This window comes from Mastomys coucha, unplaced genomic scaffold, assembly GCF_008632895.1.
Source record: "Mastomys coucha isolate ucsf_1 unplaced genomic scaffold, UCSF_Mcou_1 pScaffold5, whole genome shotgun sequence".
NCBI lineage: Eukaryota > Metazoa > Chordata > Mammalia > Rodentia > Muridae > Mastomys > Mastomys coucha.
This window is the reverse complement of record NW_022196911.1, coordinates 100675304-100700692: the sequence shown is the minus strand read 5'-3', so window position 1 is coordinate 100700692 and position 25389 is coordinate 100675304. Positions and strand designations below refer to the sequence as shown.

The 25389-nt window shown below is 41.5% G+C and overlaps 2 protein-coding genes across 8 annotated transcripts in view; one reads left to right on the top strand and one right to left on the bottom strand.

Annotated features, from left to right (window-relative positions):
* The window catches only part of Myl4 (myosin light chain 4), a 36369-nt gene extending 29943 nt beyond the window's left edge, over window positions 1–6426 (bottom strand). The window contains exon 1 of one of the 2 annotated variants that reach the window (XM_031353633.1): window positions 6328–6426. The gene's annotated coding sequence lies outside the window, so the exon portion shown is untranslated. Of the gene's footprint in view, window positions 1–6270; window positions 6290–6327 lie in introns of those variants that run through there. The other variant, XM_031353634.1, reaches the window with a different exon arrangement.
* A 128-nt stretch (window positions 6427–6554) lies between these two features.
* Window positions 6555–25389, top strand: part of Cdc27 (cell division cycle 27) — a 47804-nt gene continuing 28969 nt past the window's right edge. For 4 of the 6 annotated variants that reach the window (XM_031350792.1, XM_031350796.1, XM_031350794.1 and 1 more), the window contains exons 1-3: window positions 6555–6724; window positions 20174–20249; window positions 22275–22422. In XM_031350792.1, the coding sequence (XP_031206652.1) occupies window positions 6698–6724; window positions 20174–20249; window positions 22275–22422 (251 nt within the window). In that variant the 5' untranslated portion in view covers window positions 6555–6697. Of the gene's footprint in view, window positions 6725–20173; window positions 20250–22274; window positions 22423–25389 lie in introns of those variants that run through there. The other 2 variants (XM_031350798.1, XM_031350797.1) reach the window with 1 other exon arrangement.

The window sequence follows — 25389 nt, the reverse complement described above, 5'->3', positions numbered from 1 at the left end:
GTTGAGCTGTGCCTGCCCCCAACAGTATCAGCTATACGACTGAACAATGTAAAGTACAGTGACACCTTGAGTCAGGTTAGGAAACATTTCAAGTATGGGGTGCAGGTCCCGTCTGGAATAAAGTGCTTGTGAAACATTGTAACAGAAATGTCTAATTGGCAGTCTATTTGAGCCTGGTGTTTTCATGAGTGATTAACCACAGATACCATCTCTTTTAATGATTTGTAGATAAGAAACAGAAGTCACAAGAATAGGCAAATTTGCAGGGTGAGAAAAAAGCTAAGGCAAGCCCCTGATGGCCTCAAATCTCAAAGTGGTTGGCAGATTACTGCAAAAGAGGTTGATCAAAACAAACAAACAAACAAAAACAAAAAGAGCTGTGGAGGTTGGGAGGGATAGCCAGCAAGGGGCCATGTTATCAGCCGCAGAGTACAACGTGACTAAGCTGAAGGAAGAAACGTAGTGGAGTGGGAGAAGCTGTGAGGCCAAGGAAGATAAAGTTGGGCGTAAGGCCTTACACCACAGGAACAAGATGCCAGCTACAGACCGGAAGTGAGGGAGTCAGAAAAAGAACATACTTGCTGGGTATGCTCTAAGCTGTTTCCTGAGGATCTGACCTTTGCCAGTAATATTGTGTTGGTTTTTTGATACAGGGTCTTGGGTAGCTTGGGCTGGTATCTAATTTGCTATGGAGCCAGTAACCCCAGGTCATCGCTCTACCAACTAAGCTATACCCCAGCTCCTACAACTGGCTTCTTGTCAAAAGTTCAGGCCTTCACATTTAACTGAATGTTGAGTAGATTAAGATTCAGGCCAAGGTAAAGAAACAACTTGGGTTGTGGGTGTAGCTCAGTTTATAGAGTGTCTGCTTAGCATGCAGGACGGTCTGGGTTCTATCCCCAGCATTACATAAACTGGGTGTGTGGTACACCTCTGTAGTCTCAGGGCTCAATGAGGTGACAGCAGAAGGGTCAAAAGTTCAAAGTCAGCCTCAGCTGTATACTGAGCGTGTGCCTAACCTGGGCTACATGAGACCCTATCTTCAAGAACGGTGCATAAGGAGCCTAGTGATATGCCTCAGTGAGTAAGAGCTTGCTGTACATGCCTGAACACCTTATCTTGGTCCCTGGAAGCCATGTGAAAAGGCTGGATGTGGTGGCTGGAAGCCATCATGGGAGACAAGAAGCAAGTAGGAACTGACTCTCTGTCCTTTGACTTCCACAGTTCAGTTCTCAGCATCAACGGCAGGCAGCTCACAACTAACTGCATGTAACTCCAGTTCCCAGACGCCCATTTTTAGCCTCTTCGGGTACACACACACACAAAACATATAGCATAAACTCATACAAAAAGATGCATGTATACATAAATATAAATATTTTTAAATAACAATAAAAACTTTAAAACAAATAGTCTGCACTTGGGAGCTAATTCTTATTGTGACCTAACTCTGATTGCTAGATAAGCATGTGGCATAACAGCAGGGTACCCAAATAGTTGCAAGATGGGGAATAGGTCAACTAGTGTTCTAGTTTGGTTTCTGTTGCTGTGACAGACATGATGACAAAAAGCAACTTGGAGAGAAAAGGTTTTATTTCATCTTACACTTTCAGGTAACTGTCCATCACTGAGGGAAATCACAGCAGAAACCTCAAGGCAGGAACTGAAGCAGAGACTGCAGAGGAACACTGGTTGCTGGCTTGCTCCCCCAGAACTCAGTCAGCTATTTCTTCTTTATTCAGCCCAGGCATACTTGCCTAGGGTCAGCATTGCCCACAGTGGGCTGGGCCCTCGCACATCAGTCAGCAATCAGGAATATATCCTACAGACTTGCCACAAACCAGTCTGAGGGAAGCAATTCCCCAACTGAGGTTCTCCCTTCGCAGGTAGCCGTAGCTTGTGTCAAGTAAACAAAAGCAAAAAACCACCATACCCAAGAACAGAAATAAGTAAAACATTCTAAAAGAGCTCATCGGATAGGCTGAAGAGATGGCTCAGCCATTTAAGGCTGGACTCACAACCAAAAGGACAAGTGCTCACCAGAGTACCTCAAATCATGTGGACTTGCTGTGGCTCAGTAGAAAACCATTGTAATTATTATTACCTGGTAAACAATTATTAACCTGGTAAACAGTAATCAGAAGAGATGCTGTGTGTGTGTGTCTGTGTGTGTGTGTGTGTGTGTGTGTGTGTGTGTGTGTGTGTGTACAGGCACATCTGTGGAGATTTCCAGTGTCATTTCCAAGCACCATCCTCCTCGATGGGACTTTTTATTTGTTTGGGGGACTTGTTTGTTTGTTTTTGCTGTTGTTGCTTTTGTTGCAGCACCTGGGCTCTGTAGAAGCCGCTGACCTGGAACTCATAGAGATCCACAACCCTCTGGCTCCCAGGTGCTAGGATTAAAGGCGTTACCACCATGCTTGGCTCCACCTTGGTTTTCACATTGGTTTGGAGTTTGCCAAGTAGGCTGGCCAATGAATCCCAGGTATATGCCTGTCTCTACTGCCTCAGCTCTGAGATTGCAGTTGCATGCCACTACATAAGGTCTTTTCCCCATGAGCTCTAGGGATTGAACTCAGGTCCTCCCACTTGTGAGGCAAGCACTTACAGACTGAACTAGCTCTCTAGTTTGAAATGTCTTTTTCTATGGGGCAGGAGCTTTGGGAAAATTAGATCCTAAGCTCAAAATCCACAGTGACGCCAAAGATCAAAGACTGTCCTCTGGTAATCCCACTTTAGGTTTACAAAACTCCGCTGAACAAGTCAAGACTTGAGTTGACACACCCTATGTAATCAAAGAGCTCAGGGTGTACAATGACCACAAATGCGGTGTTAATAGTGTTGTGTGGTTACTATAGAATGTAAACACAGCTCTGGATTGTTTTAACACAGCTTTGGACTGTTTCAATAAAGGTATCCAAGTAATTAATAAACAGTGATGTCAAGATGACAGGATTTAAATGACCAGCCACAACAAAAAAAGAGCATTCTCAATGTCTATGAGGGAGTTTCTAGATTGGGTTCATTGAGGTAAGAAAACCACTCTAAATGTGGGCTGCAAGACTCTGTGGGGTGGGGTCCCAGACTGAATAAAAATGAGCCAGAGAGCTGAGCAGCAGCCTCCCTCCCTCTGCTCCCTCACTGCAGGTGTAATGTGACCAGTCACCACTAGAACAGACTGTACACTCAAATGCCAGCCAAAATAACCCTCTCTCCTTTGTGAGACAGGGTTACCTGGCTGGCCTGGGTCTCACTATGTAGACCAGGGCGGCTTCAAACACACAAAGATGCACCTGCGTCTCTCAAGTGCTGGGATGAAAGGTGTGTGAGACCACACTTAGAAACCCTTTTTATTAAGGTGATTTGTCGGTTACTCTGTCAGAGCAACATAGAAGATGGCTGATCCATCGTCCCACTGCATTCTAAGTTATCAGGCTGTGTCTACAGTGCTGCTCAGCTCACAGGCTCAAACTTTGACTATCTTGTCTCGCATCCATCCCTTTTTTCCCATTCTCACTAACACACATTCTCATCTTTTTAAAATTTTCTAATATTGTTTTGGTTTGGCTTTTCAAGACAAGGTTGCTTTCATTCTTTCTTTTTTAAAGATTTATTTATTTTATGTATACGAGTACATACTGTAGCTGTACTGATAGTTGTGAGCCTTCATTGGTTATTGAGAATTGACTTTTAGGACCTCTGCTCACTCTGGTCAGACCCGATACCTCCAGTAGACCCCACTCGCTCTGGCCCAAAGATTTATTTATTATTATAAACGCTGGGCAGTGGTGGTGCATGCCTTTAATCCCAGCACTTGGGAGGCAGAGGCAGGTGGATTTCTGAGTTCAAGGCCAGCCTGGTCTACAGAGTTGAGTTCCAGGACAGCCAGGATTAAACTGAGAAACCTTGTCTTGAAAAACCAAAAATAAACAAACAAATAAATAAACAAACAAACAAACAAACACACTGTATGTAGCTATCTTCAGACACACCAGAAGAGGGCGTCAGATCTCTTTACCAGTGGTTGTGAGCCACTGTGTGGTTGCTGGGATTTGAACTCAGGTCCTTAGGAATAGCAGCAGTGCTCTTACCCGCTGAGACATCTCTCTAGCCCCACACCCTTTCATCTTACACCTGACTTGGCAGACTAAGTCCAAGGATGGCCCCAGCTGAGGGTGTGTCTCCATGGTAGTGCTTGCCTAGCTTTTGCAAAGCTCTGGGGTCTGGTCTTCAGCTCAAGGGTGTCAGGGCAAAAGATCAAAGATGACCCAGCAATCCCTCTCATAGCACAGATCTTTTACAGGGTCACCTCACCACTTCCTCATCAAGAGATGGAGCTTATTTTCATCCTAGGGAATCCAGGCTGGTCCTGTGTCTTAAACTGATCATTAAGAATCGGGGTGGGGGGGTGGGGCTGGCCGGGCAGTGGTGGCGCACGCCTTTAATCCCAGCACTTGGGAGCCAGAGGCAGGTGGATTTCTGAGTTCGAGGCCAGCCTGGTCTACAGAGTGAGTTCCAGGACAGCCAGGGCTACACAGAGAAACCCTGAAAAATCGGGGCCTGGCGAGATGGCTCAGTGGTTAAGAGCACTGACTGCTCTTCTGAAGGTCCTGAGTTCAAATTCCAGGAACCAGTTGTGGTGGCTCACAAGTATCTGTAATGAGATCTGATGCCCTCTTCTGTGTGTCTGAAGACAGCTACAGTGTACTAACATATAATAAATAAATAAATAAATCTTAAAAATGAAAGAAAGAAAGGAAGAAACAATGGGTTTGAGTTATATACCTAGGCTTGACGGGGCCTCACAACTTCTATTGTCCCGACCTTGCTTAACAGCTACCAAGTGAAGCTAGGATAGGCTACTACCTAATGAGCAACCATTGTGTGAGGAGAAAGGTTTTGTGGAGGAGAACTGAGAGGCCCAGCTAAGAACAAGAACTTAGGAGCAAACATTCTACGTCTGTGTGACTCTCTAACATAGTCATCTCTGGCCACACAGGTCTTTGGAATGTGACAAGACTATCTGAAGAATTTCATTTGATTTACACTGAACTTTAAACAGCTAGAGACTGTTATATAGGTCAGCACAGATGTTTGTGCCTACTCTAATTCACCCAACACAATCCTACTAAAGAACAGGGCATGGAGCAGCTGAAAATTGCCTTAGCACCTTCCTTCATGGGGCTTCGGGTATGTAGGCAGTGTCTGGGGATGGCTGGTGGAAAAGGATAAAGATCTATCAGAAGGGAAGGAAGAAGATGATGGCAACCATGAAAAGAATTCTCTCTAGCATCAGCCAAAAGATGAGAGGGGCCCATGCTAACTTGGTGGGAATGAGGAATGGGCGGGGAATTGAGTCTGAAGGATTCCAGACCTAGGCCTGGCACCAGCAGTAGTCGGAGAGGCTAAGGCAGGATTTAAAAAGCTCAAAGACAGCCTGAGCAACTTAGGTAAGACTGTGTTTCCAAAACTTTAAAAAAAAAAAGGGGGAGGGACAAGATGGGGGAATACATTTGGATGGTAGACCACTTGCTTAGCATGCACAGAATTGAAAGGTTCAATCCTCAGTGTCAAGGGGAAAAAGGAAATTTCAAGTTTCACGACTAGCTTAGAGTAGTCCAAACAGAAAACTAACTTTCAAGAGTTTCCCTTGTCTGAGGAAACGCAATAGTTTTTAGTAGTTCCATGGTTTGAGGATGTGACAAAAAAGCAGAAAGCTAAACCCTCTGTGTCAACAGCTACATCCATAATTTTAATCTGTATTTACTTCCCTCTTCTCTAAAGTTTTACATCATCTATAACAGGTAGCACATAATATAGTTCTCAGTTACACTGATTTTGTTTTTTCTTTTATAAGCTATGGTGTCATGTACTCCTGGCTTGCCTCGAATTTGCTATCTAGTTGTTATTTATCTTGTACCTCAGATCCTTCTGTGTCCACCAGCCAAGGCAGGCGTGTAATGTCGACACATGCCAGGTTTAGGTGGTACTGACGATCCACCTCAGAGCTTCATGAATCCTAGACAAGCACTCAACCTAGTCGTTTTTCTTTGAAAACAGACCATAATCTCTGACTACAGGAATCCTGTGTATTTGGGGAATGGCACTGTTCCCAATGTTCCTAGAATTTCCTAGAGGCCTGAGTAGGAAGTCCAAGAGTAGATAATGATCTAAACTCAAAAGACTTTATTAAAGCCAAAACTAGTATTTTATCCTTCGCTGTAGCTATCATACACCACAAAGCAGAACGGCGGAGGGGCAAAGCCAGACCTGGGCTCCGTCACGTAACGCGGGTCTGCGGGTCCCCTCCCTCCATGCCCATCCTACCGGTTGCTCTTTGGGCGTGGCCCAGTTAGGGTGGCTGATTGGGCGAAGGCGTGGCTGAGAAGAGACACTTCCTATTGGGTCCAACCCAACAGTTTCCGGTAGCACTCGATAATTTCCGGCCGCAGGCTCCGCCTCCGCCGACTCACCTCGGCTGTTTCCGACATGTTTCGGGCTTTTCCGTCTTGCTCTCGTTTCTCTCTCTCTACTTCGGATATTTCCGTGTCTCGCTCGGAGGAACTCGGCAACCACTCGGCCTCCCCCATCCCCCGGTAACGGTCGCTGGTGAGTTTAAATGAGCCGGGGCTGGCCGGGCTGGAGCCGCTACGGGGGGGGCCTGAGGCACTGCAGAAAGTGGGTCTGAGCCTCAAGGATGACGGTGCTGCAGGAACCTGTCCAGGTAATGCTAGCCCCTGCTCCCAGGCCTGGCGCCGTGCCTGGGTCGCAAAGCGAGAAGCGAGTTCGCGGCCTGCTGCGGCCTAGGCCCGGCTTCTCCCGCCTCCCTTTTGGCGAGCCCTGCCTGTCTCTCGTCGGTTCAGAGGCCTTACCCGCGGCCTCAGCCGAGGTTAGCCGGGTTCCCGCTTTACTCCTCGCCCCCTGTGCGAGCAGGCTTCGGCGGGAATCACTCGTTTTCCGTCGGTACTGGCGTCCGGCCATCCTCCTCCCCCTGTTAGTCGCGGGCCCTGCCTGCGGTGGGAGACTGGGGGCTCAGATGGAGCCCCGGGGACCGGCACAGAAGCGCTTTGGAACCGAGCTGGTGGGATTTAACACTAGTGGGGCAAGTTTGTTGGTATTTTCTTGGTTTGTTTTACGTGAGAGGGTCGAGGGAAGAAGGTAAAATCCTTATCATCCTTCTTTTTGATACTAGTTTTTTTGTTTTGGTAGCACTTTTCTGGTCCATGGTAGTTGTCGTTCTGTGGATTTCCCACCGGACAATGACGATCTGAGAAGGGAACTCTCCCCTTCTCAGGCCCTGTGCTGCAAACACCCAAGCAGGGGAGTGGGCGAAAGGGCAGGTCTGGATTTTCACTACCTCGGTTGGGCGTCAAGAGGCATTTTATCGTGCAGGTTTAGAAGGTGCTTAGGAAATTAGAGACCATAATTGCTTTCCCATCCATTTCGGTATCCGTCCATTCTTGAAACCACACCGGGGTATGCGTTGACGTACACGGCGCTGTTGTCATTGAAGAAACCCTATTGGGTTTTTAAGTGTGTGATACAGTGCCAAGTCATTTTCCCCCCTGCCACATCTGAAGGAACTGAACCTTTTGTCCGTTGGTGGTTAGTGATGGCCCAGGTTTGGGAGATTTTCATCCTCTTTGACATGATGTATGATCTTTGACATGATCGAAAGAATTGGCCTCCATTAATTACTGTCATTAAGCCATGAAGTTCATTTTGAAGTTATAAAGCAAACCGATTTTAGAAACTGTGAATCCCCTTAGGTAAGTCTGTGGCAACAAATAGTAAATGCTTCTAATTCGTCAGTCTAGCATTACCCTAATTTCTCATCGAAGCATAAAATACCGTTTTTCCTAGTTTGGCCTTGTTTCCAGCTGTTTACATGCTGACAGCTATTAGTATTTGAATTACTATAACTCAGGATTATAACTTCTGAGCTTCCAAAACTGCATTTCTTTCCAGATTCTCTTCTTAGTGTAGAGACCCTTGTAAGGCCCTTTTGAGCCCTTACCATGAAATTAAACAGATAAGAGGTTATTCAGATGTTTCTTCTTCTTTCATATTGTAGTTTGATCTTAATGATTCTTTTGCATTTCCTGACCAAAAAGACTTCTAAAATGTTATGGTAGTTGTAATGATAGCATGTAAACCACTGTTTAGTAATTTTAATCTATATAAAAGCATGAGAGAATCAAAATACTGCTTATGCTAGGTAGAATCAACATGTTTCCTTTTTTTTCTTTATTGTTAGCAATATCACACTTAATATCATTTAAGACTAAAGAGTAAAATTTACTTTCTTTTCCTCCATATTAGGTCCACTGGATTTTAGGATAATGGTGAGAAGTTTTAGGGTCTGAGAACGTAAGGATTGAGATTATAATTTATAGTATAGCGAGGAGGCAAGAGGATCTGGAGTTCAAGGTCATCCTCAGCTATGTGGCAAGTTTAAGGCCAATGTGGGCTGCTTGAGACCCTGCCTCAAAAAAACCCAAAACAACAAAAAACAAAAATGACAACAAATAAGCAGCAACTTTGACCAGGAATGCTGTTGAAAATGGGCAAGAAATAAGAGATATTATGATAGTTGTTTTTTAAAACAGTATTATTCCAAGTATTGTGGATAAAAATAGTGTTGAAAATTTCTTTGCTTTATTCCTGGTGTTTCTAGGTATAGGAAAAAGTGGGCAGAAATAAATAATGGTCAAATGTTTGTTTCTTCTTCTTCCTTTAAAGTTTTTACATGGAATAACCAGTGGAATTAATGTACCAAACAAATTTAAATATAAGCCCCTTCCCCATCAGCTCTTATAGAGAAACTATTACTTTGTATTTGACTCTACCAAAAATCTTGCATATTACAAGGCAAACATTGATTTTGTGGCTTGGTCTCACTGTGTAGTCCTGGCTGGGATTAAAAGCATGTGCCACATTACTAATTTGGGTGCCTGTAAAAGTTTAGTTAATAAAATAGGTGGCATTTTTGTTTGTATGATGTTTTGTCTAATATTTACTTAGTTATTGAGTGTACATATCTGTTTCTATGAATCTTGGTGGCAAGTTCTTTACTACCTGAGCCATTTCACCAGCCCTGATGTTGCTTTTAAGAGGCATTTTATATAGATACATCAACTGATAAAACTATAACAATTATTTTTGCAAGTAAAGCTTCACATAAGTATTGGATAGAAACAAAACTTTTGAAAATGATTTTAATATGCAAAAATCTGGCTTGGTAACCCGCATCTGAAACCCCTACACTTGGGAAGTAGAGGCAGGAAGGTCAGCCTCGAATAAGGATACATAAAGTCCTATCTCGAAAAAACAAAACAAAATCATATAGTAATTTTAGAGTTTGATAAAATAGTACAAAGTACTTTTGGCTTGAGATTACATGTCCCCAAAAAGCATCTAAGACAGATTCAAAGAGTATGTGTGAGATGTATAATGAGGTAGGCCAAAGCACTGCTTTGGGCAGAAGGCATCTATGTGGGATGGGAAAGAAGTAGATAAAGATTTTAGAGGTAGGAATTCAAGAAATAACTTGAAAAGTAGAACTGTTCAAACATTGGCAAGGAGTGAGGGTAAGTTCCTCTAGGATTGGTGTGGTGGCACACACCTTTAATCTTAGTACTTGGGAGGCCCAAGCAGGTGGATCTCTTATTAGTTCAAGGTCAGCCTAGTCTACTTAGTGAGTTCAGGCTATCCAGAGCTTCATGGTGGGACCCTTTCTCAAAAAACAAAACTCATTAACTCCTAAAAACTAAAACTAACCCTTCAGAAAAATAAAAAATGTTTTTCTGCGTGATAAGGTGGGGTTTAGATTTAGTGTCTTAATAATGAATTCTGGGCTGACTTTGTGCCCTCTTTGTAGCCCAGGATGGCCTCTAACTTTCTATCTTCTTGTCTCTGCCTCTGAAGTGTCACTACTCTATCTGCAAGAGATTTTTAATTGAATTATGTAGTGAAAGCAGCGGGTCGGGAATATTAATCTGATTGTAGTGGTGAGGAAGAAAAGACAAGAGTTATATACGTCAACGAGGAGGATGACCCAGCCAATGGTAATGTGGATGGTGTTTTTTTAAGTTTGGCAGGATTGACTTTTTTTGGAAAAGGTGGAGTGGGTCATGTGAGTCTGAAGGAGTGTTTATTTACCAGATGTCTCTACCATTTGTGATAGCCAAAAATGCCTCCCACCAGTCATGGCTAAATGTGGGGTCAGGAAACCACCTAGATAAAGAACTGGTAGGACCTAAGAATCAGAGGGAGGTATGGCTACAGAACACCTGTAATCCCATCACTGGGAGGTAGAGGCAAAAGGATCAAGAATTCAAGGCCTGCCTCAGCTATGTTGTAAGTTTGAGATCAAACTGGGCAAAATGAGACCATGTCTCAAAAGCAGAAATTAAAAAAAAAACAAAAAAAACAAACAAACAAAAACCAATTCAATGAGTGAAAGCTAGAGAAGCTAGAGTTGCAGAAGTAGAAATTCTACAGTGACATTTTCTGTTAGGGTTCTTTTCCCCTCCCTCTGTTTCTTCCTTTTTCATACCTTTTCTTACCTTTTTTTTTTTTTTTTTTTTTTTTTTTTTTTTTTGTCAAATGCAAAACCAAACAATTTATAGCAGTCCAAATTAAACCTGAGTACAGTTTACATTTAAAATACTTGAACTGGGTGTGATGGTGCAATCTTGGAATCCCAGGACTTGGAAAATAGAAACAGGACCTTAAATTTAAGGCCAGCTTAAGCTACTTAGAGAGACCCTGTGGGTTTTTTTCTTTTTTTGGTTTTTGGAGACAGGATTTCTCTGTGTAGTTCTGGTTGTCCTGGAACTCACTCTGTAGACTAGGCTGGCCTTGAACTCAGAAATCCGCCTGCCTCTGCCTCCCAAGTGCTGGGATTAAAGGTGTGCGTACCACTGCTCAGCGAGACCCTGTCTTAAAATACACAAATAAAATTCTATTTCAGCAAGCTGTGATAATACAAGCCTGTAATCCTGGTGCTTGGAGAGGCAGAAGCAGGAAAAGGAGTTGAAAGGCATTCTCTACTCCACACAACTCTGAGGCAAGTTTGTGCTGCAGGACTCTTATACAGCCAGCCGGTGGCGGTGGTGGCACACGCTTTTAATCCCAGCACTTGGGAGCCAGAGACAGGCGGATTTCTGAGTTCGAGGCCAGCCTGGTCTACAGAGTGAGTTCCAGAACAGCCAGGGCTATACAGAGAAACCCTATCTACAAAACAAACAAACAAACAAAAAAAACCAAACAACTAAAGCCTCGATTTCAGGTCTTTCTTCCTTAGTTTCCTAGCCCACCTACTTTTATTCTTGGCAAGGCCTCTTGTTAAGATGTTTGTGTGTTGTTTTGTTTTTGTTTTTCTTTTTTGTTTTTCTTTTTTAAAAGGAATTATTTATTTTATGTATATGGGTACACTGTTGCTGTCCTCAGACACACCAGAAGAGGGCATTGGATCCCATTACAGATGGTTGTGAGCCACCACGTGGGTGCTGGGATTTGAACTCAGGACCTCTGGAAGAACAGTCAGTGTTCTTAACTGCTGAGCCATCTCTTCAGTCCCCTTGTTTTTATTTTTCAAGACAGGGTTTCTCTGTGTAGCCCTGGCTGTTCTGGAACTCACTCTGTAGACCTTGCTGGCCTGGAACTCAGAAATCCGACTGCCTCTGGCTCCCAAATGCTGGGATTAAAGGCGTGCGCCACCACTGCCCAGCGTTTGTATGTTTATATATGCACATGCCCCGACATGTTTGCAGGTGCCCTTGGAGGCCAGGAGAAGGTATTGGACCACCTGGAATTGGAGTGACAGGAACTTGTGAGCTGCCCCTTGTGTGTGCGCTAACTAAACTTAGTTTCTCAGGAGAAAGAGAAGCAAGCACTTTTAACTACTGAGCCACCTCTCCAGCTCCCTTTTTCTTTTCTTTTTTTTTTAGTAAGTTTCCTCTTTCTAGTCCATGCTTAACATAAAAGACACAGCCTTTCCTCCATCTGTTCTCAGGGTAGCTGTGAGAATTTCCACCTAACCTATACTTACTTTCTTTTCCGGAAACTCTACTTAGTAAAGTTTATCTCAGGTTTGAAAAACAAGGCCAATACCCTATCCCCACCCCAAAAACACTTTAGTAATCAGAGTAGATGGTGGGACCAGGGAGATGAACTCAGTCAGGAAATGAATTGCTACGTAAGTGTGAGGACCTGAGATTGGATCTCTGGCAAACATGCAAAAAGCCAGGTACGGCTAAGCTGCCTAGCTGAAAGAAAAAAGGGTTGGGGGGAGGTCAGTTTAATCAGAGAGGCCCTGTCTCAAGAGATAAGGCAGAACAGAGGATTACACCAGATATCCTTCTCTGGCCTCTGCACAGTTGTGCACACATATCCATACAAATGTGCATACAGTAGTGTACAGCTAAAAAAGTGAACAGCAACTGAGGAACATAGCTAACATCAACCTCTGGCCTCCTTACACACATGAGTACATTATACAATGCACACAAAGAACACATAGCAAGTAAGAAGTTGCAGCTTTATGCTCTTGGTTTATCTTTTCAATGAATACAGCCCAGGACTAAATCATTTGTTTCCTCAGTGGAATGTCTCCTAAGCATTTTGTTGGATAGAAGAAGGAAAGAATGCTGCTGTTTGGCTTCCTAACTTTGCTTTAGCAATTTGTCACCCATCTGGCTTTAATCTGTAGAACTGGTGCCCTGGGTGCTGTGTTTGGGGAGGCTTACACCATCTGTTGGACAGGGTGCTGGGTTTAGTTCTGTGTTCATCATCAGCTACTAATCTGTAGTGATGAGAACTGTCCATTTCACATCCCATCACCCCAGTGAGATGCATGTCACTCAGACATTGAGAAATAACAGCATGTTTAGGACTGCCTATCTCTTTGCTGGTGCTTATATGAGGAACTGGTGTTCTGAGCAAAGCTTGTTATATTTTTTCTTCTCCCTCTCTTCCTCCTCCTCCTTAATTTCCTTTTTTTTTTTTTTGGTTTTTTGGTTTTTTGGTTTTTTTGAGACAGGGTTTCTCTGTGTAGCCCTGGCTGTCCTGGAACTCACTCTGTAGACCAGGCTGGCCTCGAACTCAGAAATCCACCTGCCTCTGCCTCCCAAGTGCCGGGATTAAAGGCGTGCACCACCACCGCCCGGCCTTAATTTATTTTGGGGACAAGATCTTATTTGCCCCATATCAGCCTGGTTCTATTTAGCTCATGTGATTAAGGCTCAGAAATGACTTGGTCATCTGATGAATATCAGAGGAATCATCTTTATCTGCCTGGATTTAGATATAAAGATCATCCTCTATATAGAGAACATTCAAGAAATAACTGCTGAGTCAAGTTAAAATGAACTTCCCTTGTCCTGTTGTTTTCTGAGTGACATTTTGGCAGATTGTTATATAATCCAAACAATAAAGTTTTCTAAAGAGAACATCTGCAGTTATCACATTATATTTTACTATTGTTTGATATATTTTATACATTATCTACCACCAAAACCTGAACCTTCATGACAGAATTAGAAAATAGAAAAACATGCCCAATTAGAAAATAGAAAAACATGCCCATATTCAGTCCCTCCTCCTCTCCTTATATTTTGGCTTTTTGTTCATTTCTTCATGTAATATTGTACTTACATGGACACTTATTTATATGCATACATTTATTATTGACTAGATTTTATATATGACAGAAAATATGTTTTTTCTGAGTTTGTATGAGCTCAGTATCATATATTTTACTATGTTAGGTAAATAAATACCAATATTTTAGTATAGAACTTAGGTCCATCTATTTTCCTGCAGGTTTTTTTAACTTTATTTTTTTAGAATGAAATAGTATTCCATTTTTATATATAACAACTATAAAATTCTATATATACCAAATTTTTATTATCTGTTCATCTGTTGGTGGAAAACTAGGTTTGTTCCAGTAATTTCTTTTTTCTTTTTACAGTAAAAAGAATTTCATTTTTATTTACAAATATGTTAAATTAATTTTGGTAAATATGGCCCTGTAGCACTTCATCTAAGAGTGAGAACTTGTGGTATTTTTACATCCACACTGGCATGTCAACTACTGGTATTATTTTTCATGTATTGTTCATGTAGTCATGTTGTTATCTTTTTTTTTTAATTGGATTGGGGGGGATATTTTCTTTATTTACATTTCAAATGTTATCCCCTTTCCCGGTTTCTCCCCTTTTCGGAGGCCCCCATCTCACTCCCCTCCCCCTACTTCTATGAGGGTGTTCCCCTCTCTAAGAAGGACCGAAGTACCCACATTTTGGTCTTCCTTCTTGAGCTTCATGTGGTCTATGAATTGTACCTTCCGAGCTTTTGGGCTAATATCCACTTATCAGTGAATGTATACCATGTGTGTTCTTTTATGACTGGATTACCTTACTCAGGATATTTTCTAATTCCACCCATTTGCATAAGAATTTTATAAATTCATAATTTTTAATAGCTGAGTAGTATTCCATTGTGTAAATGTACCACATTTTCTGTATCCATTCCTCTGTTGAAGAACATCTGGGTTCTTTCTAGCTTCTGGCTATTATAAATAAGAGTAATTTCTTTATATGGGATAAAACAACAATAATAAACACAGAGTGCAGACACTGCAGTAGAGTATGACGTTCCCTGGATCTAGGCCAGGAGTGAGGAGCTGAGTCTACAATGGCTATATTAAATTGCAGTCCACCAACAGTAAATAGAGGTTTCTTTCTCTCCATATGCCTCTGACATTTGTTGTCAAAGATTTGTTGATGACAGTCATTCTGACTTTCAAAAACTGTCTGTTCAGTTCATTAGCCCATTTATTAATCAGTAGTTTATGGTATTTACATATTGGATATTAACTCCTCAGCCGAAGTGGAACTGGTAAGGATTTTCTCTTATACTTTGAGCTGTTAACGATACTGATTGTTTCCTTTGCTATATAGAAACGTGAATTTTCGTGTAGTTGAAAATGTAGAATCAACCCATGTGTCGACACTTGTTTTCAGTTCCTGTGCCGTTGGTATTCTACTTAAAAAGGTCTTGCCAAGCCGGGCAATGGTGGCGCACGCGTCTAATCCCAGCACTTGGGAGGCAGAGGCAGGCTGATTTCTGAGTTCGAGGCCAGCCTGGTCTACAGAGTGAGTTTCAGGATAGCCAGGGCTACACAGAGAAACCCTGTCTCAGAAAACCAAAAAAAAAAAAAGGTCTTGCCAGCCAGCAGTGGCTCTCGGGAGACAGAGACAGGCGGATCTCTGTGAGTTCCTAGTCTATAGAGTTCCAAGACAGCCAGTACTACACAGAGAAACCTTATCTCAAACAACAACAACAACAAAAGAGCTCTTACCTACCCTAGTATATTTAATGGTATTCTCTGTATTTTCTTCTGAAGTTTTAGGTTTTAAGTTAAGGTCTTTGATCCACTTTACATTGATTTTTATGCAGGTGAAAGATATAAGTCTAATTTGTTCTTCTGCAGAGAGAAATCCAGTGTGTCATCATTGTTTGCTGACTAGGCCATCTTTTCTCCAAGGGATGCTTTTGCCTCCTTACTTCCATGTAGGCTAGATAACAGTGGCTGTGTAGTTAGAGAGAAAGAGGGTGAAGGAAAGAGTGTTCTTGTTTCCTCCAGCTCAGGTTGACAGCCTTAGAGCAAGGGCTGTTACCTGCTGAGCCGTAGCTACCTTATTTTATATGGAATCAGGATCGTGTAGCCCACACGATAGGTGTGTCGCCACATTCAGTGGATGGATGATGTTTTGTAAAAGTAAGTACAGTAAGTGAGCCGAGTAGTATGAAGATACATGTGACACCCAAGACCAGAAAGTCCTGGACTGTCTTGCAGGTGTGTAAAGATCACGCCACTATTGGCCTGAAGGCTGACTTAACTCTTGTTAGATTTTTTTTTTAAACATTTATTTAATATTATAAGTAAGTACACTGTAGCTGTCTTCAGACACTCCAGAAGAGGGCATCAGATCTCATTACGGATGGTTGTGAGCCACCATGTGGTTGCTGGGATTTGAACTCAGGACCTTTGGAAGAGCAGTCAGTGCTCTTAACCCCTGAGCCATCTCTCCAGCCCCTTGACTCTTCTTTTAAATGAAGAAACACATTGAGCACTGTATAAAATATAAACAACTAGACTGTCTTCCTGCAAGAGTCATTAAGTTACATGTCCAAGACACAGCTGGTTCAGGGATTTGAACCCAAGTCCTTGACTCTTGTGTTCCCAGGGTTGATAGTGTGTTTAAAGAAGGTAATGCTGCAACAGGATGATTACAGCACAGCTTTTGGGTAGGAAGACTACAAGATGACCGGGGACACTGTCCTCCATAGTCTTGTATGCTTGACTTCATCTCTCATGACTTCTCAGAAATGACTGGTTCCTGGACAAGGAACAAAAGTAAAAATTATGGGCAAGAATATGATCAAAATTATACACATATACAAAATTGACATAGTGAAAGCTATTATTTTGCATAATTAGAAATTGAGCTCTGGGGGATGGAGAGACGGTTTGGGGTTAAGAACATTCGTTGCTTTATAGAGGACCTGGGTTTGATTCCCAGCACCATATGATGACTCACAACCTTCTGTATCTTCCAGTTTTAGGGATCCAGTGCCGCCTTTTGACTTCCCTGGGTACTAGGCACACATGTGGTACACATATGTATATTTAAGCAAAACACTCATACACATAAAATTAATCTAATTTTTATTTTTCTTTTAAGTGAACTTTTAAGTTAGAGAAATGACTTGATAAGGTGCTCCCCACCCAAACCTGAGAACTTGAGTGTGATTTCTAGCATCTATGTAAAAAGTCGAATGTGGCAGCACACATCTGTAATCCCAGTGCTGAGAAAGAAAATATGATTGATCCCTCTGGTTTGCTGACCAATCCTAGCTGGATCAGTGACTTCCAGACTGAGAAATCCTGTCTCAAAAAACTAAGGTAGAGAGTGATTGAGGAAGGTACCCTACATCAATCATTGGCATCTGTGAACTTTGAGGGCTGAGGATATTGCTTAGTTGGTAGAGGGCTTGTCTAGCGTGCACTTGGTTCAGCTTGGTCCTTGGTTCAGCCTTAGCACTGTGTGACACAGTGATGGTATGTGTTTATAATCTCACACTTAGGGTGCAGACAGAAGGATCTAAAGTTCATCCTAAGCTGAGCAGTAAGTTGTTAACTTTTTTTTTAAAGATTTATTTATTTAATAAGTACACTGTTGCTGTCCTCAGACACACCAGAAGAGGGCATCAGATCTCATTACGGGTGGTTGTGAGCCACCACGTGGTTGCTGGGATTTGAACTCAGGACCGTCAGAAGAGCAGTTAGTGCTCTTACACGCTGAGCCACCTCGCCAGCTCCTGAGCAGTAAGTTTATAACCAGCTTGAGATGTAAGAGACTGTCTCAAAAAACCAAGCATAAGCTAGAAAGCAAATTCATCCTATTCCTCAATGGATTTTAGTTAAAACTAGTAATAAAGCCAAGTAAAATTCCAAGAGGAGGCTTTTTTTAGAATAATAATAAATTGGATGAGACAATGTATACATATACACATTATATATCTGTTGTGTCATATTACCTTACTTTTGTCAAGCTGAAAATACTGTTAAGGTCTGTACAATGAGTTGTCTTTGGGGAGGTTATTTTTCTTTTTTATGGTCTGAACTAGTAGCTTGGCTCAGAAACAATTATGTGGAAACTTTAAGGGAAAGTTTTTTAAGGAATGAAAATTCTGTTATGGACTAAAGTTTGTGTTTTATTTTATTTGAGTCAGAGTCTTTCTATTTCTGGCTGGCCTAGAATTTACTCTGTAGACCAGACTGGCTTGGAACTCTCAGAGATCTTCCTGCCTCTGTCTCCTGAGTGCTAGAATCAAAGGCCTGTCCTCTGGCCCTAACCTCTCTTTGTTTATTAGCTGTTCTGTAAATTGTTTAGGTTCACTGCACCAGTCTCTGGTGCAGCTGTTAACTTGGGCACTTAGCCAGCACCTGTGATTTGGTATGATTAAAAGCCATTTCTCCTCTGTTCTTAGCAATTGTGTGTTTTGAAGACACTCTTAATACAATTGTCTTCAAAATACAAAAGAGAAAGGAATTTTCAAGGCTGGAGAGGAACTCTTGTTCTTGCAGAGAACTAGGTTCTGTTCCCAACACCCACAGGGCAACTAGCTCACAATCATCTGAAACTCCAAGGGATCCAAAAACCTACACTGACTGACTTGAACACCAAGCATGCATATGGAATACAGACATGCATGCAAGTGAAACACCCAGCACTTAAGTAAATCTAAGAAACAGGTTTTTTAAAAAGGAACTCCTTTGGTTGGTAACTTTGCCCTTTTAATCATTTAAACCAATTCTGCAATTATTTATTAAGAGTCTACTTTACACACACACACAGTAGGTTTCTGTGAACTATATCAGTGTGTCTTATAAGAAGACCCTGTCTCAACAAAAGGAGTGGAAGGAGGAGTGGGCTAGAGATGAGCACTAGTGAGTCTTCGCAGAATCGGGGCTAGAGATGAGCACTAGTGACTCTTCGCAGAATCTGGGGCTAGAGATGAGCAATAGTGAGTCTTACCAGAATCTGGGGGTGGGGGTGAGGAGAACGGGGAATCAGAAAAAAATATTCACACAGTATCACTGTTGTGCTCTGAGTAGATAAGTATGTTGCTATCTATTACAGGCAAATTATCTAAGAAGGAATAGAGCCTGTGGCTAATAGCATGTGGATAAATTAGCAGCAAATATGGTGGGACATTTTATGAGCGTTCTAGATGTTCCTGCACAGCATATATTTGGTACTTTTTAAAATGGCTTTAAATGTGGCAGAATCCTAGAGTAATCCAACAAAACTTTCTAACCTTTCATTTAGTGGCCTTATGAATCTTTTTCCTCATCTCATCTTTATTTCCCAAACAGTAAAAGACCCTCTAGCCCTAATGAGTCCCGTTAGTGTGGTGTGATAATCTGTAATTTAAATATTCCTTTCCATGAGATTGAGCATTATTGAATTGATCTGTATGAAAATGTTTTAAAATAGTCATGTTTAACTGCTGGCAGAGAAATAAACATTCAAACGTGTATACACACACATATGCATGTATGCGTGTGTGTGTATGTATGTTTGTGTGTATGAGGGGATGAGAAGAGGCTAACTCTCCCTGGCATAGATGCACTGTCTTCTCAGACCTCCTATTTAAAAAATAAATTAGTTAATTAATTAAATAAATGCATTTTTTTCTTACAAAATTAGTAAAAACTTAAAATCTAAAATCTGTCTCAGAAAAAGGAGTGTGAGGAATAGAAGGATGAATGGGCTAGGAAGTTAGTATAGATCGAGTTATTTTAAACTAGGTTTTGGGATGAGCAACTTCTTGGTGAAGAAAGGGTATATAAAGAAGTGTAGAAGGCTGGGCGGTGGTGGCACATGCCTTTAATTCCAGCACTTGGAAGGCAGAGGCAGGTGGATTTCTGAGTTCGAGGCCAGCCTGGTCTACAGAGTGAGTTCCAGGACAGCCAGGGCTACACAGAGAAACCCTGTCTAGGGAGAAAAAAAGAAGAAGAAGAAGTGTAGAAGATTGGATTCATGCAGGGATTAAGAGTAAATGCAGGTATATTGGAAGCAAACAGTGAGAAATTTTATGTAGCACACTGGATTCACTCTGATTGTTGCTGTTTTATCACTTAAATTAGTGAAATTGGGCTGGAAAAATGGCTCACTTGATAAGAACACTCGCTTCTCTCATAGAGGACCCAGGCTTGGTTCCCAGCACTTTCAGCAGGACTCTCATAACCACCTCCAGGGGATCTGTCCCGCCCCAGCCTCTGCAGCTGTCTGCACACATACGTAAGATACAGAAAAAGCCAGAGGGAGAGATGAGGGTGACCAGAGCAGGCAAGATGCCTCAGCAGGTTAACAAACTTGCTGCTGAGCAAGTTACCTGAGTCAGTTCCCTTGGGCCCACATGATAGGCGAGAAGCTACCTGTGACCTCTTCCCGCACTCACACACACATACAAAAGTAAATAAATGAAGAAATAGTACAAATAAATAAATTAGGCGTAATAACTTGAGTATTATGTTCAAGACAGTGCCAGAAGTTACTATGTGTATATTTATGTGCTTCTCTACTTACAGGCTGCTATATGGCAAGCACTAAACCACTATGCCTACCGAGATGCAGTTTTCCTCGCAGAACGACTATATGCAGAAGGTTTGTGATCTGTTCATTTGTATAGAACCAGAAATGAGTAAAATAAATGGAATTCCATCATTTTTTTTGTGACTAGCAGGGTTCTTTTTTTATTCTTTTTTAATTAATTTATTTTATGTATATATCCCACTCACTCCAGCCCAAAGATTATTATTATAAATAAGTATACTATAGCTGTCTTCAGACACACCAGAAGAGATGTCAGATCTCATTACAGATGGTTGTGAGCCACCATGTGGTTGCTGGGATTTGAGCTCAGGATCTCTAGAAGAGCAGTCAGTGCTCTTAACCCCTGAGCCATCTCTCCAGCCCTCTTTTTTCATTCTTTGGCTTTAACTTTTTTCTTATTTTTAATTATGTGTATATATGTGTGTATGAATACTTCTTGAAAATAGTGTCCTCAAAGACCAAAGGCATCAGATCCCCTGGAGTTAAGTAAGAGTTGGAGCCTCCCCAAATGGGTTTGAAATCTGAACTCCAATCTTTAATATCACCATATGTTCTTAATTGCTCAGCTATCTCTCCAAACCCTCTGTGTGAGTGAGTGAATATGAGAGAGAGAAAGAGAGAGAGAGAGGGAGAGAGGGAGGGAAGGAGAAAGGGAGAGAGAGAGAGAAAGAGAGAGAGAGAGTGTGTGTGTGTGTGTGTGTGTGTGTGTGTGTGTGTGTGTGTGTGTGTGTGGTTGCGTATGGCTGATAGACAACATAGGGCAACCTTGGGTATTTTTTCCTTCTGGCACCTTTTACTTTTCTTTTTGAGATGATTTGTCAGTAGCCTGAAATCTGTGAAGTAGGCTAGGCTGTCTTACTACTGAGCCCCAGAATTCTCCCTCCACCTCCTCTGTACTGGAATTATAAGCATGTGCCAGCTTTTTCATAGGGTCCTAAGAAGAAGGCAAGCACTTTACTGACTTATCTCCCAACTGTTTTGTTTTTGTTTTGAGACAAGTTTTCTCTATCTCACACTGGCCTTAGACTCTCAACAGTCTCAGTCTTCAGCAGTCTCCCAAGTTCTGGGATGAGGAACAAGAGCCACCATGCCTGTCTTGCCTTTTTTTTTTTTTTTCTCCACAAAATATTTTTACCGTTTTTTTGTTTTGTTTTGTTTTCTTTTTAAAAGGCTAGCTAGCCATGTGCTATGACCTGTATGGATGTCAGAAAATAACTTGAGTTGTTTCTCTTCTTCTTCCCTGTGGGGTCCAGGGACTTATTTCAGGTACTCAGACTTGGCATCATTACCAACAGAGTCATCTCCCAGACCCTAAACTTTTGTTTTGTCTTAGTATTTGGTGTTAGACAAGAACAATATTATTTTAATTTGCCCATTTTAATGTAGAAGTATTTTTCACCACAGAAATGAGGTTCATTTTCCCTTTATAGTAAATTTAACTTCTGTCTTCCTAAGTGGTCTGTTAAAAAAATATTATCTAAAATAAGATGCTTTTGCCAGGCAATGGTGATGCAAGCCTTTAATCCCAGCACTCTGGAGGCAGAGACAGGTGGATTTCTGAGTTCGAGGCCAGCCTGGTCTACAGAGTGAGTTCCAGGACAGCCAGGGCTACACAGAGAAACCCTGTCTCGAAATTCCTCTCCCCCCCCCCCACAAAAAAAGATGCTTTCCTAATAGTCTGTTTGAGGGTAGAGGTATGTGTATATGTGTTTGCATTTCTTACATATTTATAGACAATGTAATTGTCTTCATAATAATACCCTAGTTCTTGTAATAGAGAGGTGATCAGGAACTGGCAAACTGGCTTTTTTCTTTCTTTTTTTTTGGTATATCCTGACTGGTCTGGAACTTGAAGTGATTTTTTTCCTTCAGCCCAATGAATTCTGAGATTACAGATGTGGACCACCAACCTTACCTGTTCTATCAACAATTGATTTCTCTGTAATTCAAATTTGAATTAATTGTTTTGAATTAAATGGCAATGATATGCTAAATTTTTTTGTTGCTTAACTTGTTTATTGGCAAACTGCATAGTAGCTCTAATTGACCTTCTCTTCTTTCTCTTTGATGTTGTAGTACATTCAGAAGAAGCCTTGTTTTTACTGGCAACCTGTTACTACCGCTCAGGAAAGGCTTACAAAGCATATAGACTCTTGAAAAGACACAGTTGTACCACCCCACAGTGCAAATACCTGCTTGCAAAATGTTGTGTTGACCTCAGCAAGTAAGTACTGAAATCTACTTATCTAGTTTGGTTAGACTTTCAGTGACTTTTAGGTAAAATTCTTCTAACATTAAACCCTTAACTTCCTTCTCTCTCTTGAGAAACAGTTGAAATGTTTGCCCCAGCGATGAAGGTGTTAATTTGGTCATGGAGAGATTTCATTATAATGGTGATAAATAACAATTCTTTTTTTGGTGGTGGAGATCTTTAACCCTGAGCTTCATAAAAGCTAGATAATTACTCTTACACAGGGATACAGCGCAGTGCTGAAGCACTTGCCTAGCATATATGTGGCTTTGGGTTCAGTTCCTGGGACTGTCAAACAAAACCAGCTGAGCTACATAATAATGCAATTTAAGGGAAGTTTAAATTGTAACTAATTCTTTCCAGCTTCCAAAGTGATCCTTAGTCTCATTTCCTCTGACTTGGCTTTCATGGTTAGGCAATTTAAATAAGCCTAGAAACATGACAGTTCACAAGGATAGTTGATATATGGTATCCTTTTGAGATCATTGGAGAATAACTGCCCATCTCTACCACTCGAAGTAAAGGACATACCAAAGTTTCACTACCATTAAAACTAAGTCATCTGACCATATTCCAGATCTGGTGGCAGGTGGAACTACAGATTAAATTCTGGCAAATGTATTCATCTACAGATAAAATAAGTGTCTGGACAGATATTTAGTCCCATATATGTGTTGGGTTTTTTTGATTGTTTTTGTTTTCTCTTGGTCTTCTTGAAGTTGAGGTTGTTGTTTTTGTAGACAGAGTTTCTCTGTAGCCCTGACTGTCCTGGAATTTACTCTGTAGACCAGGCTAACCTCAAACTCAGATATCCACCTACGTCTCCCTCCCAAGTGCTGGGATTAAAGGTGTGCACCACCACAGCAGGGCTCCATATGTGTGTGTTTTGTTTATAGATTGTATATAGAGGTTACAGGTAAGTTTCATAAAATTATCATGTAAGTAGCTATGCTATTTGTCTAGCAACTAACTTTATTTAAGGGTTGTTGTGGTAAATATTATTTGGGGGTTTCTACCCCACTGTAGGTCATTTAGTTCCCAAATAAAATACTCAATAATCTTTATATTTATAATAAGCCTTAAGGCACTAGAGCTGGGCAGATAGCAACTCTCTATGCTATTTTGTCTACTTCTCGTTAATCTCAAGGTATCACTTGCCATGTTGCCCCTTGGGCTACTTCTACTCCAACAGGGCAGCTCTCATCACCATATACTCATGATCCATGGCATCTTCTTTCTTCTCCTCCTTCGGCTCCGCCCCTTCTCTTCTACCCAGCCCAGGCTGTAAGCATCTTTATTAACCAGTCAGTGGGAATTTTGGGGGCAAGGTTTACACAACAAAAGCTAGTATACCTTAGGATCTGCTCATCTTGGAGCAACCAGATCTTGGGGTACAGAATTTGGCATTTGAATACAAGCAGCACCAGACCAAGCCTTATAAAGGATAATTGAATTAGCTATTTATTACTCGATTATTTAAAAATCCAGAAATTTTGCTTGGCATGTAATGGTACATGCCTTTAATCCTAGCACTTGGAAAACAGAGGCTGGTGGATTTCTTGTAAGTTCAAAGTCAATCTGGTCTACATAGTTCTAGAATAACCAGGGCTATGTAGAAACTTGAGCGCCCGTGCTTGCTCGCACTCGCACCCTCTCTTGCTCTCTCGCTCTCTCTCTCCCCAAAGATTTTAATGTTGAAATCTTAAAAATCAACTTTTTTTAATGAAAAGAAGACAAAAAGTACCATTGAGGTTAAAAGATATTCACACTATGTTGTGTATTAGATAATTCCACATAATGGGGCTAGCAGAGAGGTTTTAGCTGGTCAGCACACTTGCTGCCAAACACTACCAAATGTAGCAACCAGAGTTTGATCCCCTGGTGTATGAGGTAAGAGAACCCAGCCCGCAAGCCGACTTCTGACTGCCGCAGGTCCTGCCATGAGGGTGTGCATGCCTCCCAGGAAACCTTATCACTTGTAATAAAAGTGATTCTTTTTTTCTTGAATGCAGTTTAGTATTTGGTGTTTGAGAAGAACAATTGGTTTTTAGTCCATCCATTTTAATGTAGAAACATTGTTTAGCCTACTAATAAGGTTTATTTACTTTCAGTGTAAAAAAGTCTTGGTGTGGTAATGCATACTTTTAATTACAGCAGTAAGGAGGCAGAGGTAGGTAGATCTCTGAGTTTGTGACCAGCCTGGTCTACAGAGCAAATTCTAGGCCAGCTGGGCCCTGTCTCTTTCTTTTAAAAGATACAGATAACTGGGTGGTGGTGGCTCATGCCTTTAATCACATTATTTGGGAGGCAGAGACAGGCAGATTTCTGAGTTTGAGGGCAGCCTGGTCTACAGAGTGAGTTCCCGGACAGCCAAGGCTATGCAGAGAAACCCTGTCTTGAAACCAGCCACTCCCCGCAAAAAAAAAGGTATTAATGGATGAGATGAGATGTATGTATGTGTGTGTGTGTGCATGCATGTGTATGTGAGAGAGAGAGAGATGGATATATATATACCTATAAATATATATAAGTATATAGGTATATAATTATATATTATATGTATTGTAATATAAATATATATATAATTGTGTTTGTGAGAGAGACTGCACTGCAGTTAAGAACACTGGCTGCTCTTTTAAAGGATTTGGGTTCAGTTACTAGCACACACATCATCTGTAACTCCAGTTCCAAAGGATGTGGTTGATATTCTTTTCCAACCTGTGCACTTGCATGCATGTATGGTACACAAACATACATGTAAGCAAAACATTCATATTTCATTCTTAAAATGGGGCTGGTGTGGTGATCTAACATATAAAGGCACTTGCCAACAAGCCTGGTACTCTTGGGTTTGATCCCTAAGACCCACTTGGTAAAAGAAAAGAACCTGTTGCTACAAGTTTATAATTTTCTTTTTTTCTTTTTCTTTTTTTTTTTTTT